General features: G+C 48.0%; 1 protein-coding gene across 2 annotated transcripts in view; it reads right to left on the minus strand.

Annotated features, from left to right (window-relative positions):
* Positions 1-17,353, minus strand: part of LOC102914016 (H-2 class II histocompatibility antigen, I-E beta chain) — a 57,117-nt gene extending 39,764 nt beyond the window's left edge. The window contains exons 1-6 of one of the 2 annotated variants that reach the window (XM_006997390.3): positions 17,151-17,352; positions 12,395-12,664; positions 8,989-9,270; positions 8,154-8,264; positions 7,851-7,874; positions 7,214-7,556 (exon numbers count right to left, since the gene is read on the minus strand). In XM_006997390.3, the coding sequence (XP_006997452.1) occupies positions 7,543-7,556; positions 7,851-7,874; positions 8,154-8,264; positions 8,989-9,270; positions 12,395-12,664; positions 17,151-17,250 (801 nt within the window). In that variant the 5' untranslated portion in view covers positions 17,251-17,352 and the 3' untranslated portion in view covers positions 7,214-7,542. Of the gene's footprint in view, positions 1-7,213; positions 7,557-7,850; positions 7,875-8,153; positions 8,265-8,988; positions 9,271-12,394; positions 12,665-17,150 lie in introns of those variants that run through there. The other variant, XM_076558311.1, reaches the window with a different exon arrangement.
* Between the last annotated feature and the right edge of the window lie 2,352 nt (positions 17,354-19,705).

Below are 19,705 nucleotides of genomic sequence, written 5' to 3' on the forward strand. Positions count from 1 at the left end.
GGCTATTTCCAATGTGGCCTTGAACTCACAGAGATCCAGAGGGATTTCTGTCTCTGGAATGCTAGGATTAAAGGTGTGAGTGCCACCATTTTCTAGCCTTTGTATCTAGTGGCTGTCTGTTCTCTGACCCCAGATAAATTTATTAGAGTACACAATATTTTGGTGAACACAATACCACAACTGATGGAGAGATCAAGTGATCCCGACTAACCTCATGCAAGGACACAAAGCTCGCAAACAATATACTCTAGATTCAAGAGTTCCCCATGATTCCAGATCTCACCAATTCATCTATGACATCACACTGCTTCACAGTCACCTTCTGAAGATTTTTTGTATCAGAATGGCTTTAGTCACTTGAATTCATGGGTACCTATAACAACTGGACACCTTGCTTTAATGATTGGAATTTTCCTTCCTTCCCACATCTCCTCCATTATCCAATTCTGGGAAGAACACAATTGCATTTATCATGTGGAATGACACCTGAAGCTTCACACAGACATCCTGATGTGACCCAGTGGTGTTCACAGAGTTCCTAACTGTGATCTGTTGCTCTGGTTCTGTGTCTTGGTATACCTCACATTAAGCTCAACTACATCAGATCAGGACAGAAATGGGATCTCACCATTTGGGGAAAATAAATTCTATTTTTCTTGAAGCAGTTGGAAAGAATCCTCTGCTATCCTAGAATTGAGGGGACACCATGTAAAAAGTAAATAAAAACAAATCCATTCCTGTTGAAACGTGACAGGTCAGATGTAAAACTCTAGAAACTAAGCAGTAGAAACGGCTTGATGTTCTTTTAACACCAGGATGAGGTTAGGACTGTCTGTGTCTTTCCTGAAAATGAGCACAGTCCCAGATGGCTTCCACTTTGATGCATCCCACAAGGACAGCATCCCAGAGACTACCAAATGCCTTTGTCTGTGGGAATAAATGGCACACCTGTAATAGGAGACAGTGTGATGCTGTTTCGCCAGGCTAAGGGTTGTTTTTATCCTTTAGCACAAGTTGTGTGAACAAAAGATGGTGTACAAATATTTAACCACATGAATGAGGGTTATGTTGGTTGGACAAATCTAACTGATCAGTATGATACAATATTACAGATTTTTTTTTATCATAACTAAGAACTCTTTAGAAAGCTCTGATAGTGGAAATTATAGTTGTATAAAGATGACAAAGGAATATCTGATACATTGTTGGAAGACCCCACTGATTAAGGTTGCAGTTCACAGTGTCCAGACAGATCTCTGAGCTTGGTGTACTATGGAAGACTCCCTTTGCAGCAGGGCTCCCTCTCTACCCTCTCTGGGTAGTGTCTCTAGGTCTGGACGCCTGACCTTGTTTGGAAGCTGTGGGATGCTCTGTATGGCAAATGTGTTGCTCTGATTGGTCAATAAATAAAACACTGATTGGCCCGTGGCTAGGCAGGAAGTATAGGTGGGATTAACAAAGAGGAAAAAAGAAAGAACAGGAAGGCAGAAGGAGTCACTGCCAGCCGCCGCCAGGACAAGCAGCATGTGAAGATGCCAGTAAGCCACGAGCCATGTGGCAGGGTATGGATTTATGGAAATGGATTAATTTAAGTTATAACAACAGTTAGCAAGAAGCCTGCCACGACCATACAGTTTGTAAGCAATATAAGTCTCTGTGTTTACTTGGTTGGGTCTGAGCGGCTGTGGGACTGGTGGGTGACAAAGATTTGTCCTGACTGTGGGCAAGGCAGGAAAACTCTAGCTACACTGTCCCTAAGCCTGGATGCCTGACTCATCTTAGGTGTGACCTTTGGCACAGATCCCTGCAGATGCTCTCCGCCTGCTGCCCAACCATATGATAATTAGGTATTGTGCTCCAGCTGTATGATAGGACCATGCTGCCAAATGCAAATTAGGTGATGCTGTGGCTGCTGTCCCCATTTTATACAGTCCCCTCACTCTGGAATAAAGTTGAGCTGTTTGATAAAGACTGAAGCTGTCTCCCAGAAGGCTCTTTCCATTGTATTCTCAAGTGTCTGAACTCTGTTTGACACTTACTTCTTCTCCCTTTGTCCTCGTGGTCTGGTGACCAATGGACCACGAGGAAAAGGAAGACCCCATAACTCATTTCTACAAAAGTTGATATTATTGTACCTAGATTACAGCTATCTTTTGCCAGTGGTTTGGAAAATAACACCTGGCTTCATTTGGAGCATGGCAGTGAACAGGAACAATCTTTAATGTATCAGAAGAGACTTCTATCCCTGGCCTCTTAAAAAAGAAATTTGTGTGTCATGGAGTCACTCATAAGCACTATACACAAATAACAGGGACAGTATGGTATCCACCTATACCCATATTCACTGGGCTTCTCTCCATATTCCTGTCAGTGGTGCGTTGTTTTTAATTACATTGTTTATGCTGTGAATGTACTTACATCTCTCCTTACTGGAATTCCACCTCTAATCACACCTTTCCCTTTGGTAAACAACTGCATTTAGATGGAATTGTGTGTGTGTGTGTGTGTGTGTGTGTGTGTGTGTGTGTGTGTGTGTGAAAATGCTACTTATACCCCGCTTCCTGTGTGTTACAAAGAGCTATATGGAATAGACAGTGTTACACCATCTTGCTCAGTAAACCTTTGCAATTGATCAATGGAATCAAGAGCTCTCCTGAAACTGTAACAATTCTTTGCATCTACATGTTTGCAACCACAGCCGCTCTTTACTGCTCCTCCCAGGAATGGTTACTGGACTACAGAGGGAGGTCTCAAAGATGGTCTACATGATTAGTAAAACTACTAAAGGTACAGGGAAAGTATTAGCATGGATTAATCAAGATATGCGTGAATGGAGGACCACAGTTTTATAAAAAATACAGCTACTGTAGATTATTTGTTGTTCACATATTATCTTGGCTGTCAACAATTCCCTGGCATGTATTTCTTTAATGTGTCATATTTTTCTCATACTATTGATGATCAAATTAATGATTTGCATAAAGAGATAAACAAAATTTCTCAAGTGACCTTTGAATGGCCATCATGATTAAGATGGCTTCTCCCTTTCTTGGTCCTCTGTTAGCTATTTTTATAATTCTCTTATGCTTGCCTATATTAATTAGAATAGCTGTAGAGGTAATGCATTCAACCCTGACCTCTATTAAAGTCACTCTGTTTTCTTTAAAAAATCATATAAACACTCACAGATAAGCACTAGAGAACCCAGGAATGTTAAAGACAAACAATTGTCTCTTCTAGGGGAGTGCTGTGTTATCTGTTACCACCCAGAAGGCTGGGAATGGGTGTGGCTACAAGCCTGGTGACCCCCACTCTCTCTGTATGACTGAGTCCACACCGTGTCTTCCGCTGGTCCTGAAGATGACACATGTAGTCTGTCTGTGGAACCCATCTTCATGGAGGAAGTAACATGCATTTTGGAAAGGGTTTCAATGCAATTTTGCCTTAAGCTTTATTGTTAACTAGGAATTGTGTTACATCAGGAGACATTTTTCCTAATTGTACAGTACATAAACATGCCTAAAATAAACTGCTCAGTGTCAAACTCGTGAAGTTTGCCAACAGGAGCTCCTGAGTCATGTTGAACAGGATTTCCTTCTTGTCTCACAGGGGTCATTACTCTGCTGGCGAGGTGTTTGCAGAGACCCCCACATCCAGTATTATGGGGAAGTTCTTAATTGCACCAAGAAGAAGGTGAGACTACTGTGGCCAACAAAGAAACCCTGACCTAGAAACTAGGCCACTGTGACAGGTACTGATCAAGGGAAGCTAAGGTGAGCTTTCCTAATAATTATATAATAACAATGGCAGAAAAAAATCATATGACAGGCACACAGTAGATTACAGCTAAAAGGGATGCTGTCAAAACTCATTCATATTATTCTGATAATTTATAAATGATATACCTTTATTTTAGGATTTGAGTATTTTATGTATATGAACATTCCGCCTGCATGTATGTCTGTGATGTCTACACCATATGCATGCAGTGCCCAGAGAAGCCAGAAGACGACACCAGAGTCATGGATTGGGAGTTTCAGTCAGTAGTGAGCCATTTTGTGGGAGCTGTGAATTGAACCAGGACACTCTGGAACAGCAGTCAGTGTGCTTCGCCACTGAGCCAGCCCCCACATCTCTTTTTAGGAGGACTGGACTGACCCACACTGTACCTGAAACCTGTACATTGTTTCTATAAATTAAGAATGTCAAAAGCAAGCTGTTTAAAATTGTACATCTCTTTATTTCCTTCAGTATTAATTTAAAATACTGATCGTTCGGGTAAAACAGTGCTACAAATTCCCCCGAACCATGGGTGGTCTGGGCTCCACTCCACTGAGGGCAAAGCAGAGACAGTCTCCACTTCTGCTGATGTGAGGAGGCAGAGCAGAGGCTGATTTCCCGAGGAAGGGGCAGTTGAGGTGGTTTCTGGGAACCTGGATCGGTCTGCATAGACCTTTGCTACAGACTCTGAACCCATAGGACTGTTCTCACATGAATTAAATGTCAGCATTCCTGTAGCGCTCCATAGAGGATTCCAAGTAAGAAGCTTTCTCTGGCTGCCTTGGAATCAATAACTGCAGATCAGCTACTGTGGGTGGGTGACTGTGGGACGCACAGCACGGGACAGAGACCAGAGCCACCCTGGGACTGGATGCTGGAATAGAGGGCAGGAGAGACTGTGTCAGGCAGGTGTGTGGCTGCAGGCAGCCTTGCCAGGGTCAGGATAACAGCAGGGAGGAGGGAGACACTGGGGGAGCACAGTCAGCCGACGGTGAGGAGTCTGGATGTGGCTCTCTGGGGTCTGCTGAGCCAGCACGGGGAAGATCTCTGTGTTTTCAGCATGTGATCTCAGTGCTGCCACAGGGCACAAGGTCGTGTCTCTCTTGCTACTCTGGGAAAAACATGCCTCTGTTTTCCTTCTCTGGGACTCACAGCAAAAATGGTCACAGGTCTTCCTGAACATCTCTCTTCAGGCTCAGTGTGGTCCCACAACAGTGCTGAGCCTGACCTGGTGCTGTGCGGGGGATTGAAGGGGGCACTGGAGGCTGGAACCCGCCTTCTTTTTAAGATTGGCTACTGGGCTCCAAAAGAGAGAGGCTCAGCCTCTGAGCATGCGCAGAAGTTGACAGAGCCAGGGTCAGGTGGTAGGTTGGGTGGGAGCTGTGGAAACCCACCCCAGTACAGTTCACTGTCCTGTTACCTGGGAGTCTCACAGTGAGGGCTTGAGACCAGGAGCACAGCTCTGTTGTGCCTCAGCGGGTCACACGTGACCTGCGGTCTGTGTGTCTGGTTTCCTTCACTTCACACCTTTCTCAAGTTCATTCCTCTTCCTATGCTTGACTCACAGGACTGTTGGCAGCATCCTAAAGGTGGCTGTCGTTCCCTGTTACCAGTTGGTGGGGATCTGGGTTGTCTCTGTGGTGTGGCTACAGAAGCCAATATTTTTCCAAATATCTTTGCCACTACCTTCCTGGGGGCGGGGGCATTGTTTTGCTTTTTCTTAGACAAGTTCTAAGGGTGACAAATTTTAAGAGGTGGCATTGCTGAGTTATATGGAAATTGAGCGACTTTTGTTGTTGTTTTTGTTTTGTTTTTCAAGACAGGGTTTCCCTGTGTTGCCCTGACTGTCCTGGAACTTACTCTGTAGACCAGTCCGGCCTCAAACTACAGAGATCTGCCTGCCTCTGCCTCCCAAGTGCCGGGATTAAGGGTGTGCGCCACCATCACTAGGCTAAGATGCACAACTTTTTAAGACATTGTCAAAGCATTTTCTGAACATATTATACCCCTGTCCACCAAAGCTTCGAGGGTCAGAGGGGATTTTTATCCTCGTATGTGTTTACAGTGATGGTAGTAATGGGTGATGGTGATGGACCCAATAACATGTTGTTGTGTGTTCATTTTTGTTTTAATTTTATTCATCAGAGATTTATTTTACTGACAGGACTGAGCTGGAGCTAGATTCTTCTATTCACTTCAACCTCTTCTTGTTCTTACATCAGTCTCAGGATTCGGGGTTCTGATTCTGACTGCACATTAATCAACAGAAAATGGATATCAAATGTATTTATTGAAATGGATGCGTACAGCAGGAGTCACGACTCCATCTGTAAGTACAAGTGTGAGGACCTGACCTCAGGGTCCCAACACCCACATAAAGAGCCAGGCCTTGGGTGATGTGGCCTGGAATCCCATTGTCTGGGAGGCAGAGACAGAGGGATCAACCAGAGATCTCTCGGTCCACTGAGAGACTGTGTCTCAAAAAGAAGGTGGAGAGTAACTCAGGAAGACACAAGTGTGAGTCTCCAGCTTCCACATGCATGTTCACACATGCAGCAAAAACACGAGGAAAGAAAATAGATATGTATGTTTTAGCATCCTATAAAATCAATCAGTCTTTGAACCACTTTTTTTCCTTTTTCCATTTAATTTAAAAATTTCCTTTTAAAAATGTGTGTCCATCTGTCTAGGAGGAGAACTTTGAAAAATTGTTCCTCTAACCTTTGTGTGGGCTCCAGGAGTGAAATCAGGTCACTTGGATCACACAGCCTGTGCTTTCATCCACTGAGCCACGTCCCGGATCCTCACAGGTTTGTTTTCTCTAGAGATTTCTCTAGGAAACATGTTTTCCTCAGTAAATAACTGACCAGCATATGAACTTTTGAAAGCCATCATTTTGCTTGGTTTCTTTGTTTCATTGTAGTTGAATTCATTGTTACACTTAATGGTTCACTTTTTTTTTTTTTTAAATGTGTGTCTCTGTGTGTGGAGAACAGAGGAAAATCTGAGTCTGGAGACTGCCGCATCAGGTGGATCCCCACAGCAGAACCGCCCAGATTCTCAATCAATGCAAGCACATTTCTCTTCCCACCGAGCTGCTCCATAGAGCAAGGACGGAACTCAGGGGATTCAGAGCATCGCCCTGACTGTGTTCTCACCCACACTGTGACAAAAACCACAGCAGCATCTCCCTCCTCTGACACAGTCTCACGGATTCCCTCCTTGTGTGCTTGAACAACTGTGTGTGATCTGATCATATATTGTCTTTTCAAATTCAATCCAATTCAGAAATATATTCTAATTAACAAGTAGTGTATAACACTGAATTTTTATTTCTTATATACAATCTGCCATGCTCATCCTGCATAAACAGTGTCTTACAGAGGTCATTCCTTTCGCTTTGCTATTTCTTCTTGAAAGACAATAAGGCAGATTATTTCCATTCTTTGTTTATTTGAGAAAAATGTGAGAAAGCATCATGACATCATCTGGCTCAGAAGCTCCAGACAAAGGGTGGGGGGCAAAAGAGAGTGGGACAAGGGAGGTGAGAGAACTTCTGTCCTGGGGCTGCAGGCCCAGGCAGGGGCTGAGCAGGACCATCAGGGAGCACAGACCACCAGGGAGCACAGGTCTGCAGGGTCAAGAGTCAGGAGGAGCCAGGGCCTGGGGAAGCAGTGTCAGTGGAGGAATGCGAACCAGACAGGACACGCTTTCATGCCATGGAGACAGGGGAGCTCCTTCCTTCAGCCTTGTCACCTCTCCTCAGCTCAGGAGTCCTGCAGAGCACAGGGGACAGTGGCCTTTCCAGACCTAACCCTGCAGTGGCTTCTCTCACCACCCCAGGCCTCTCCTCACACCGTGACGTGAGCAGAGGAACTTCTCAAGCCCCAAGCCAGCGCTGCTTCAGAGCACAGGCCTTCAGTAAGTGCAGGAACAAGGCTCAGTGTGAACCGCTGGCCGGACCCTGGGATCTACACCTTCCCCAGTGTTTCTGTCTGGGGTCCATCACACCCCAGCCCACACTGTAGGGAAAGCAGATCTGTCTCTGAGGAAAGACTGAAGGGTGTTACCTGTCGGCTGAAGTCCAGACTGTCCTAGAAAAGAGAACAAAATAGACACGTAAGTGCATGGAGGCAGATCTGTCCCCAGACACATGTCCCCAGACTCTGAGCTGCTACCCGAGATTCTTCTGGCATCACAGCCCACAGCAGCCAGGGCAGAGGGGAGTGTGGACAGGGAGAGGGCTCAATTCCAGACTGTTGGGTTCAGAGTCCACTGAAACCTGGGGTCACAGGGCCAGTGACATCCCGAGAACAGAGCAATGGCTCTTCCCTGAAATGCTGTGGAGTCTTGACCCTCACCAGGCTCCTTACCTTTCTGGTTCCTGAAGTAGATGAACAGCCCCAGCCCGAGGAAGAGCAGACCCAGCACGAAGCCCCCGACTCCACTCAGCATCTTGTTCTGTGCAGATGTGGACTGTGCCCCTGAGAACGGAGGCCATGTTTAGAGGTTTTCAGCCCAAATCCCATTTCCTTCTAGGATTCTGAGATCTTTGAGATCAAGGAAGAAGCCTGTTCTAGAAGAGCTGGAATCGAACACTCCTGGTGATATCTGACAGCAATCCAACATCAGAGTTCACACCATGAAGAGACTTAATATGGCCGCCTGAGCTGACAGGAAGCCTCTGAGCTCTGAGACCCCACAGTCCTGAGGGTGGCAGACCTAAGCAAAGGCAGAGCTGGGACTGGACGTCCCTGAGGTCAGCCATGACCCTGGGCTGCTGCTTGTCACCAGGAGCAGCAGTCGAAACAACCCAGCCAGAGGCAGAGGCTGCAGCCCAGGCCAACCAGGTCTTGGACCTGTGAAGTCACTGGAAGGCTCAGAAGAGTGTGTGGTGGCACAAGTGCTTCCCAGGGGGCAACGGTGCTTGTTGAAGCATCGCACACCTGCCCCTGTGAGCCGCGCTTAAGGAGTGGACAGCACAGACCAGTGGAAACAGTGTGGGCAGAGAAAGCTGACAGGCAGGGGTAAGCCACGCCCCCTCCCTGGTGGGCGGGGATTCTCAGGGTCAGAGAGCTGACAGGCAGGGTAAGCCACGCCCCTCCCTGGTGGGCGGGGATTCTCAGGGTCAGAGAGCTGATAGGCAGGGGTAAGCCACACCCCCTCCCTGGTGGGCGGGGATTCACAAGTCAGGAGCTTCCCACTCACTCCACTCCACGGTGGCAGGGCTGGTCAGGCTGGGATGCTCCACCTGGCAGGTGTAAACCTCTCCACTCTGAGGAACCGTCTCCAGCATCACCAGGATCTGGAAGGTCCAGTCTCCATTCCGGATCAGGCCGGTGGACACGACCCCAGTCTTCTCCTCCTGGCCGTTCCGGAACCATCTGACCTCAATGTGTCCGGGGTAGAAGCCGCTCACAGAGCAGACCAGGAGGTTGTGGTGGTCCAGGGGCTGCGTCTTTGTCGGGTACACAGTCACCTTGGGCTCAGCTAGAGGAGAAAGGGAGGTGAGAATAAGTCACGAGGGCGGAGTGTCCTCCCAGGTTGTCTGTCTGCTCCATCCACCCAGGTCAAGTCCAGGCAGGATTAAGATTCTAACACAGTTGTCCCAGGACTTAGGGTCTGCTTTCACACTTCAGCTGTCAGCCCCCTCCCTGGAGGAATCACCAGGGGGAGGTGAACATCCTGGCAGGGAGAGGAAGGCTCATCTCCCAGCTGTGGTAAATTCCCCAACAGCTAAATACACAAGTGTGTCTCTAAGTTCTGTCTCTTCTTGTCTATAGATGGCGACAGTTCTGTGTGTGTGTTGCGGGGAGACTTACTGAGAAGTCTTTTCTCGTCTGTTTTTGCCATGCCCTACATAAATCAGCTATGCCGTATCTTGGGTCAACGTTCTCTTAACGTGTTACCCGGGGATGCACAGTCACCTCAGCAGGGGCCGGTCGGTCAGTTGTGAGCTGCAGGGTTGTGGGCTGCGCTGCAGTCTGCAACCTGACCCATGCAGAGCAGTGGACGAGCTGCAGAAGGCAACTGGGGAGAATCCTAGCTGACCCGAAGAAGCCAGGCGGTTTTCTTACTGTGTTTGTCTGGATAGCACAGTGTACCAGCCATTCTCATGGCTGTTGTTGTGAATCTCCCCCTCCTCTAAAACTGGTTTAAAGAAGCCTTCCTTTTCTTTTCTTATTTTCAGTTCATTTCTCCACAATCTTCTCAAGCTGTGTCAAGAGACTCTCCCCACCTTGAGATCTGGAAATGGGGTTTTCAACACCACACACTGGTTCTGGATAGTTTTATGTCAACTTGACACAAGCTGAATCATCTGAGGGGACAGAACCTCAGTTTGTCAAACTCAGAACTTTGTCTGGGCAGCCAGGGACATCCTGAGTAACCCAGACATGGTTAAGTATCCAGGAGCAGGTACACAGGTCTGCAGTGGGATAATGCTCTTGTACACTGTAAAGATTTGTCACTAAGTTGTTTTAATAAAATGTAGATTGGCCAGTAGTCAGACAGGAAGTATAGGTCAGGTGACCAGACTAGGAGAATGCTGGGAAGAGGAAGGGTGGAGTCAGGAGTCGCCATCCAGAGGCAGAGGAAGCAAGATGACAAGGCAGAACTGAGAAAAGGCACCCAAGCCCTGTGACTAAACATAGATGAGAATTATGGGTTAATTTAACTGTAAGAGCTAGTCAGTAATAAGCCTGAGCCATAGGCCAAACAGTGTGTAATTAATATTAAGCCTCCGAGTCAATTATTTGGGAAGCAGCTGCTGGGTATTTGGGAGTTGCTAATGGGACAGAAACTTCCACCTACACAGGTCACATGGCAATGCTGGCTCATTTTATAGAAGGGACTTGAGTGTCTGGATGTCAGGTGTCCTGGGGTCCTGGAACCACAGCCTCTCCACACCAGACAGGAGAGCAGATCTAACAAGGGGACATGAGGCAAACATCGTCAGGTGACACAGAGAAAGAACATGGGACCTGAAAACACATCAGCTTCATCAAGACAGCAATGTTAGCATATTAAACGAGGAAATGATGAATTAAAGGTGGATCATCCCATGAAGTAAAAAATGTAAATAAGGAAACAGACAAACAACATCAGGGGATTTAGACCTAAGAAGCCTCAGAAAAGCCAGAGGCGCCTTGTAATCGGTCAGTGTGTGACACAGTGTCACCTCAGAAGGGACAAGGGACAGTTGATTCTAGAGCCAAGTATGTGTGATCATGGCCCAAGAATACAGAGTAGGATGACCCCACATTCCATGTTTCGATATGATGATTGCTCTGTGATGTTTCCATAGTAACAGAACAAAGGAGTTGATGAATAAAGTATCAGGTGGGTGGGTCACAGCAACGTGGGGACCCGTGGCCATGAGCCTCAGGTACTCAGTGATGACAGTTTGGCTTTTGAGCAGGGAAACTATGTGTCTGAAAATTTCACACATCCTATAAGGCTTCACTCAGTAGTCAAGGATGTCATGACAGAGACAGGATTAATCATAATTAGGCCCTGGACCTGCAACATTTTAACCTCCCCACATGAAGCCCTCATGAGTCCCCAGCCCTGCAGAGGTCCGGTTCTTTCTGGAATCTTCCTTTCACAGGTCACGCTTCTCCCCACCCCTGACTCTCCTCACACAGTTTGGTCTGACACTTCATTCTCAGTGAGCTGCTTTTGTGAGCACAGCACACTTTCTTTCACCTGAGGCAGGAGGGGAAGTCCAGGAAACCAGGGACATGAGAGGAGAGGGGTCCCTCACTCTGGGGTCTGTCTGAAGCCTCCAGCTAACAAAGGAGCAATTGCTCATGACCTCTCTGTCCCCAGCTGTGACCTGCAGTTTCCTGGGAATCTCACTCCACACCCACTACAGGGAAGGAACACAGGGTCAGTCCTTCATGAAACAGTAGTCGCTCCTGAGTTCACTCCATCCAAGGCACCTGCAGGGCCACCTCCTGTGTCTCTCATCAAATTAGAGGGGAGAGAAAAGTAAATTTCTCAGAGAAAATTCGAGATGTCACCTGAGAGTCAAACACTGTATAAGGCTGACGCCGAGATAACCCCGCACAGGTGCACACACACACACACACACACACACACACACACACACCCCACACACACACACACACACACTTGCCTGCGCTTCCTGCGGGAGCCCATAGCCAAGGTCTCCTCTGTGTGACTCTGTCTTTGAGAAGCCGGCACTCTGGGGTGCATTGTTACCTCCCTGTGTCCACCCCCTTCTCCTAACTCTCCTACTTAAGCTAGATTAATGTATCATGAACACAGTGTCCACCCCCTTCTCTGTCCTGGGCGGTCCTGACTTTCTCCTCAGACCTGGAGAGGTGATCTGAGCTAACAGTGCTGCAGCTCCCGCTGAGGACTCAGCTCTGTTCCCAGGCTGGAGTCAGGCTGCTTAAAACCACCGGAGGCTCTGGCTCAGGGGAACCCAGCAGCCTCTGCCGGCTCCTGCACACAGGTTCCTGAACACACACACACACACACACACACACACACACACACACACACACACACACACACACACACACCACGCCCTCCTGCTGCTCCCTCACAGTCCCCTCCCTCACCCTGGTCCCACCCTGCCCCTCACCTTTCCGCTGCACAATGAAGCTATCGAAAACCCCGTAGTTGTGTCTGCAGTAATTGTCCACCGAGGCCCGCCTGTCCTCCAGGAGATCCTTCTGGCCGTTCCAGTACTTGGCGTCAGGCCGCCCCAGCTCGGTCACCGCACGGAACTCGCCCACGTCGCTGTCGAAGCGAGCGTACTCCTCCCGGTTGTGGATGCGTCTCTCCAGATACAGCACGCGCTGCGTCCCGTTGTAGAAATGACATTCATATTTAACTTGTTCCAAGTACCGAGCTGTGGAGACAGGAATTACTTTCTTCTCTGGAGACAGGATGCCTGAGTCCCAGACCCTCTTCAGCTGCCCCAAATGACCAGACCCAAACTCTCTCATCCTTCCTCAATGTCACCACATCCCACTGAGTGGGCCCAGGCAGGACAGGTTGACAAGGGTGTAAACAAGGAGAGACGGTGGAATTCTGGGAAAATCGCCCCATTCCTAGGAGAGGCAGGACAGTCCTTCCTCCATACCCTCCCCTCCCGCTCACTCTTTCCTTCCTTCCTTCTTTTTTTCCTTCCTTCCTTTCTGTTTTTTATTTGAGGGGTTTTGTTTTTGTTTTTGAGACAGGGTTTCTCTGTGTATCCCTGGCCTTCCTGGAACTCACTCTGTAGACCAGGCTGGCCTCGAACTCAGAGATCTGCCTGGCTCTGCCTCAGGCGTGTGTCATCACCGCCTGGCACCACTCTTCTCCTTCCTTTCTTCATTTACATCACCATCTCCTTTCCCTTCCCTCCTCTCCTCCCAGTCCCTCCCCCCACCCCACCCCCACTCACTCTTCATCCAGTTTCTCTTCAGAAGACGGTGAGATCCCATGGACATCAACCAAACATGGCTTATCTAGTTTACCTCACCCAGCCTTAACAGGAGAGGAGGTGCCCACACTTGTCCTTAGCCCTGACCTATGACCTCCAGATCCTGAGTGGATGCAGAGGTTGATTGGACATTTATCTCCCAGGGTATTATTATTATTATTATTATTATTATTATTATTATTATTATTATTATTGAAAATAGACTTTTTTCATACAATATATTCTGATCACAGTTTCCCCTCCCTCAACTCCCCACGGGTCTTCCCCACCTCTCCACCAACCCAAATCCACGTTTTCCTCTAGAAAACAAATAGGCAACTAAGACAAAGGAAAAAAATTAGGATGGAACAACACACACACACACACACACACACACACACATACACACACACACGAGCCAAACCAAAAAAAAAAAAAACATAAGAAACATAAACACACAAATTCAGACACACAGAAAGAACATAAAAACCACAAAATATGAAACCATAATATGTAAGCAAAAGATCTATACGGTGAAAAACAGAAAGGAAGGAAGGAAGGAAGGAAGGAAGGAAGGAAGGAAGGAAGGAAGGGAGGGAGGGAGGGAGGGAGGGAGGGAGGGAGGGAGGGAGGGAGGGAGGAAGGAAGGAAGGAAGGAAGGAAGGAAGGAAGGAAGGAAGGAAGGAAGGAAGGAAGGAAGGAAGGAAGAGCCTCCAAGAATACCATTGAGTTCACTGTCTGTTGGAACTTCTCCTGCTGGGCCCAGGGCCTGCCCTTAAGTGTGATTTACAAAGCCAGTGGGACTCTTTTATTTTTGAGATTGGAGTATAATTACATCATTTGCCCCTTTCCTTTCCCCGGGCTTCCTACATCCCCCCTTGCTCTCTTTCAAATTCCAGGCCTCTTTTGTCATTAACTGTTACTATGTACATACGTGTATACACATATACATTCCTAGATACATGAACAAACCTTTCTCAGTCTCTGAATGTTACTTGCATGTATGTTTTCAAGGCTGACCCTTGGGCATTGGATAACCGAGTGGTGTGCTCCTCCTGGGGAAGATTATTTCTCACACCCCAGCATTCCCCAGTTGCCTGTGGTTCCTGTGTAGGTTACAGCCTGTGGGCTTCCCTGTCACACACTCTTGGTTAAGGCAAGTGTCCCCTGCTCAGTTAGGGCTGGATGCTACTGCTGGTCCCAGGGCTCCAAGGGAAAAATGTCCCATTTGGGTATAAACTTGAGAACACAACAATCCTGTCATGGGCCAGAGGAACAGGCGTGGTGTCCATATTCAGGTCACCTCCCCAAAGATCAGCACCCAACAGCTGTATCTCTTGTTTTCCAGAGGCAGAGGGAGCAGGGGGTTTGCCCCCTCTGATCCCACACCTGCCCCCTTTGATCCCACATCTGCCCCCTCTGATCCCACACCTGCCCCCCTCTGATCCCACACCTGCCCCCTTTGATCCCACACCTGCCCCCTCTGATCCCACACCTGCCCCCCTCTGATCCCACACCTGCCCCCTCTGATCCCACACCTGCCCCCCTCTGATCCCACACCTGCCCCCTCTGATCCCACACCTGCCCACATGGTGCAGCACTCACCAGTTCAAAAGACACCACTCCTACTACCATCCTGTTCACACAGAACACAGGAAGTCTCCCTCAGCCTGGACCCTGCACACCCAGGGAATCCAGAGAGGGAAAACAGATGCCCCTCCCCCCTCCCCCTCCATTTGGAGCTTAAAACTGTGAGACCGAGGAACAAGCAGGAGAGGGGTGGAGCTGTACTGACAGACTTGAGTGACAGGGGACAGAGAGGCACTCTGGGGAGTGACAATGAAGATGTGTCACTGATGAGAGCCAGAGGAGGAGGGTGTGACTGCCAGTGTCAGGGGAGGGGGCATCTCAGCTGAGGTGACACCTCCTGCCAACACTGAGTTCATGAGCCACAGGGCACAGGGGTGAGGGCGGCAGCTGAGAGACGAGACTGGGATCAAGAGGAGCCGCACTCAGGAGCCTTGGGGTTGGCGGGAGGTTTTAGATTGTTACTCATAAAAAAAACTACTGAACAAGTTTCCAGAAATGAAAACCACTGTCATAAACCTGACCCACAGTCTCTTATCTGAATGACAGAACCAGAGAATTCACAAACCAGATCTTTTTAAAATCAGATGCCCAATGTGATCCCAGGGACAGGAGAGGGTGTCAGTCAGTCATGTGAGCTTCTGTAGTTTCTATAGAGATGGGGTGAGACCAGATACACAGTTTCTCATTTTCATGTTTAATCTAACTCAGACAATGAACAGGAGATCTGTTAACAGTAACTCAAGTCCATGCGAGCACCAGACATTATCATCTCACTGAATGCACTGGAAGATGAACAAGTTTGGTGCATTTCGTGGGAAAATATTTGTGTCAGTCATCACTACTCATGACTTTAAGAGAGAGGCTGCTGAGGGTTTCAGAGATGGAATCACTGATCTCTGTGTTTTGAGACATCACTGATGATAGTAAGAATGGGTTTGATTTATGTAAAAAGACAAAATAGAGAAAAAAAACAACAGTTTTGGAAGCCATCAGAATAGTTTGTGAGAAGGACGATGATGCAAGGGCAGGAGCCTGGTCTGTGGAGTGTGACAATGAGGTGAGAGGCAGTCTGGAAGCTTCTGTGTGTCCTTTGATGAGTGAGATGATAACATAGAGAGGAAGCACACAGTGTGGCAGCAGGCCCCAGTGCTCTACAGGACCATCCCTCCCAATCCCTAAACAGCTCTATGAAAAAGACCATCTCTTCCCATTTTACATCAGTTAAAGCGCAGAGGGGTTAGATGGCTCCGGAATTTCAGGATCACAGCTTTCAGCAGAGCTAATAACCCTGTCTTTTGTATCCCACATGCAGATCCCAGACTTCAATTCTGTGCATGGTGTAGATTTTGGGTTTTTCCTATAGACTTTTGGTTTCCAGAAATTAAAACTATGATCCTAACACTGACCCACAGTCTCTTATCTGAATGACAGAACCAGAGAATTCACAAACCAGATCTTTTTAAAATTCAATGCCAAATTCATTTGCCAGATCTGACCTGAGGGGAGGGGTGATGAGATTCAATCCTCTTCCATGGTCCCAGCCAGAGAATGAAGGAAAAAAATTAAGTACAGGTGTGTGAAACAAAACCAAAATTGGTTCTAACCCACCCCAGGCTCTCAGAAGAGGCCGCACACACTTGGAAACAGCTCACAGCCCATCCTCTCTAAGGCTGCCTCAGCTGCTGTGTGCTCCCAAGGAGAAAGGGAGCTCACCCACCACCCCACGGAGCTCCCACACCGGAACAGGCTGCACAGACACAGGGAGAGAGAAAGTCAGAGCCCTGGGCTCAGCGGCCCAGGTGCCCAGGCAGCGGCCTCACAGCCTGCAGAGGACGCACATGGATTCTCCCTGGGATGCCCACCCTGTTCCCGTGACTTCATGATGCTTTCAGAGAAAGCTTTTGATTACTTCAAAATTTGACTGTTTTTGTAGTTAAAACAACAGAAACACACATACAAAATAGAATAAAATACACATGTGCAGTTCTGTTTTTAAAGAGAAACCTCGTTGTCTGGCAAAGCGCAGCACAAGCCCTGTGCAAGAGGTTAATTTAACATCATGATTATCAATCCTCCCGAGGCCCTGAGGGAATATGTCACAAGGCTGGAGATGTTACTGGAAGAAACTGAAGAGCAATGGCTGACATGGGGGGGGGGGCTCACACAGATCTCAGAGAACAGCAGCCAGCCTCCTATTTGGGAAAACAGTTTGGATTTCATGTGAGGACTGTGGGTGGTCACAGAAAATATCAGCAGATTCAAGTGACTTGACCTGGACAATGAGAAGTCGTCCCCTTCCTCCCCCACCCCCAGCAGCTCAGCCCCTGAGGTGTGCACTTACGTCGGGGGTCCCTGACCAACGCCACGGGAGGACTCAGCACCATCAGTGTCAGGACCACAGCTGCCACACAGGAGCCTCCGGGGAGCCACAGTCGAATCATGCTGGAGGAGATGAGAGACCCAAATAACAGGAGCAGACAAGTTCACTCTGTAGAAACTATGTCCTCTCTTTACTCATTGCCAGGATAGTAAGAGCCAGGGGAATTCACTGCTCTGGTGCTAATTAGGTAAAGTCAGTGTGAGTAGCCAATCAGCAGCAGAGGAGACCAGCATCATCAGTTGCTGGTTAGAGGTTCAGTAAGAAGGTCCCCTTCTGAAACTTGCTATTCTCTTCATTAAAAGGACACTCAGCCTGGTTTGGTGGTCCAAGCCTCCAACCCCAGCACTTGGGAGGCAGAGGCAGCTGGGTCTCTGTGAGTTAGAGGCTATCCTGGTCTACATAGTAAGAGCCTGTCTCAAACAAACCAAGAACCTAACAAATGAAGGGGTAGTTGTTTTGTGAGGGCAGGGTGGCTGTTGGTTGGTAGTTCATGTCCCCTCGTGCATGGCCCCACACCCATGTGCATGTGGACAGTGCTAACTGGACTCAGTGGACTGTTCATTTTTTTAAAGAGAAAATGAAGTTGGGAGGGAAGCATGTTGGAGGGTCCCGGGGAAGCTGGAAGGAGGTAGTGGGTGGTGAATTAGGATCAAAATACATTGTAGACACGTGTAACTTTTTCAAAGAATAAACATTGTTTTTAAAAGGACCATTTTCTTTAGTATTTTAAATCTTGATCCAGTCGCAGCTGAATCACTTTCATCCGGCCACAGTGCTGAGCCAGCTCTGCGATGGTCTGTCATTCACTCACCAGTCTGAGCACCTGGGGAGCGTTCACCTCTCCTACACAGGGCTGATGGGACAACTGTGTGTTTGAAGCTTGTGAGATCAAAGGAGATGAAGGAAGATGACCTTTAACCTGGCACTTACTGCCCCCACAGCTCTGTGGTGTAGATGTCAAAAATGATTTAACTGCGTCTGCTTCAGGTGGAGTCGCCCCTGTCTCTCACATTTCCTGTAGCTGGAGAAGGCTGTGGTGTTAGGACCATCTCCAGGAGCAGCCTTCCCTGGTAACTGATGATGTGGCAGAACGCCAGCTCTTGATTGGACAGTGGAATCTGTACTTCTTCAGCTAGGGAAATCTCTGACAAGCTAAAGGGAACTGAAGGTTAGTCATGGTCTAGTCCTGCAGGGGGCATTTCCAGGTCAGTCCCTGAACCATTTCTGATTCAGTGGAGCCTCCAGAAGTTCAGGCGAGGGTCCCTGTGGTTACCCACAGCCCAGTCCTCAAGGGAGAAGCTCAAAGCAGAGGCTGGGTGTAGATGGAGTTTTTTTGTGGGATCACTGGCTCCCCAGTAACCAACACAGAGACTAATTATTAGTTATAAATGCTTGGCCGATAGCTTTGACTTGATACTAAGAATTCAGAGTTCACACTGGGCAGATTAAAGCACTTGGGTTGGAATTATGACCTCATGCATGCTGGGCAAGTATCTGCCATGAAGCTACAGCCCCAGACTCCTCTTTACTTTGGGGCAGGGTTCACTAAGTTGCCCGGGTTAGCCTTGAACTTGTGACCCTCCTGCCTTAATCCTGGGAATAACTGAGATCTCAGACTTGTGCTAAAAAGTCCAAGTAGGAGGATTGTTAATGTTTTAAATATTTTTACATATATTCATCTGTCACAAGTGTGTGTGTGTGTGTGTGTGTGTGTGTGTGTGTGTGTGTGTGTGTGTGTTTTGGGGTCACATGTCATAGCATGCCTCACTATCCAGTAATTCCATGTGGTGTGGAGGACACTGTAGAAACTGACCAACCTGGAGCTGGGGAATGGCTAAGTTTGTAAGACGTGCCATACCAGCGTGAGGACCTGAGTGGGGGACCAGCACCCACATAAACAACAGAGACAGAGTGTGCTCTTCTAGTCCCAGCACTGGAGTGGCTGAGACAGGCGGGTCCCCAGGGTCAGTGGCCTGCCGGTCCAAAAGCTCTAGGTCTCTGTGACAGACCTTGTCTCAAGAGAACGAGGTTAGGGGCAACTGAGAAATGACACCGAACTCTGACCTCTGACCTCCACATGCCAACACACAAATATTCATATATCTACACACACACACACACACACACACACACACACACACACACACACACACAAAATAAATAGGAAGTTAAATACAGTAAAATGTTGTTTATCACAGTTCATAAAGTAAGTTAAATTTTGTCTTGGGTAAAAATAGAAAAATTCAGTATTTTTTAAAGCCCTCCAAAATGTTCTCTATAGACAAGCATCACACTGTGGTCTCCCGGGGGAGCAAGTGTTACACTCTGCACATGGGTCACAGAGGATCACAAGGTGGGAGGATGAGACAAGATGGCTCCTTGCGCCAAGGTCACCAAAGTCTGTTCAGTCAAGGAAGCCACACCTCAGCAGCAGCATCAGCTAGGACAGGGACAGGGACAGGGGTGTTGGGGCATTTGTGGTTCTCTGAAGGAGTAGTACCTACTCTTAACCACTG

Source organism: Peromyscus maniculatus, chromosome 21, assembly GCF_049852395.1.
Source record: "Peromyscus maniculatus bairdii isolate BWxNUB_F1_BW_parent chromosome 21, HU_Pman_BW_mat_3.1, whole genome shotgun sequence".
NCBI lineage: Eukaryota > Metazoa > Chordata > Mammalia > Rodentia > Cricetidae > Peromyscus > Peromyscus maniculatus.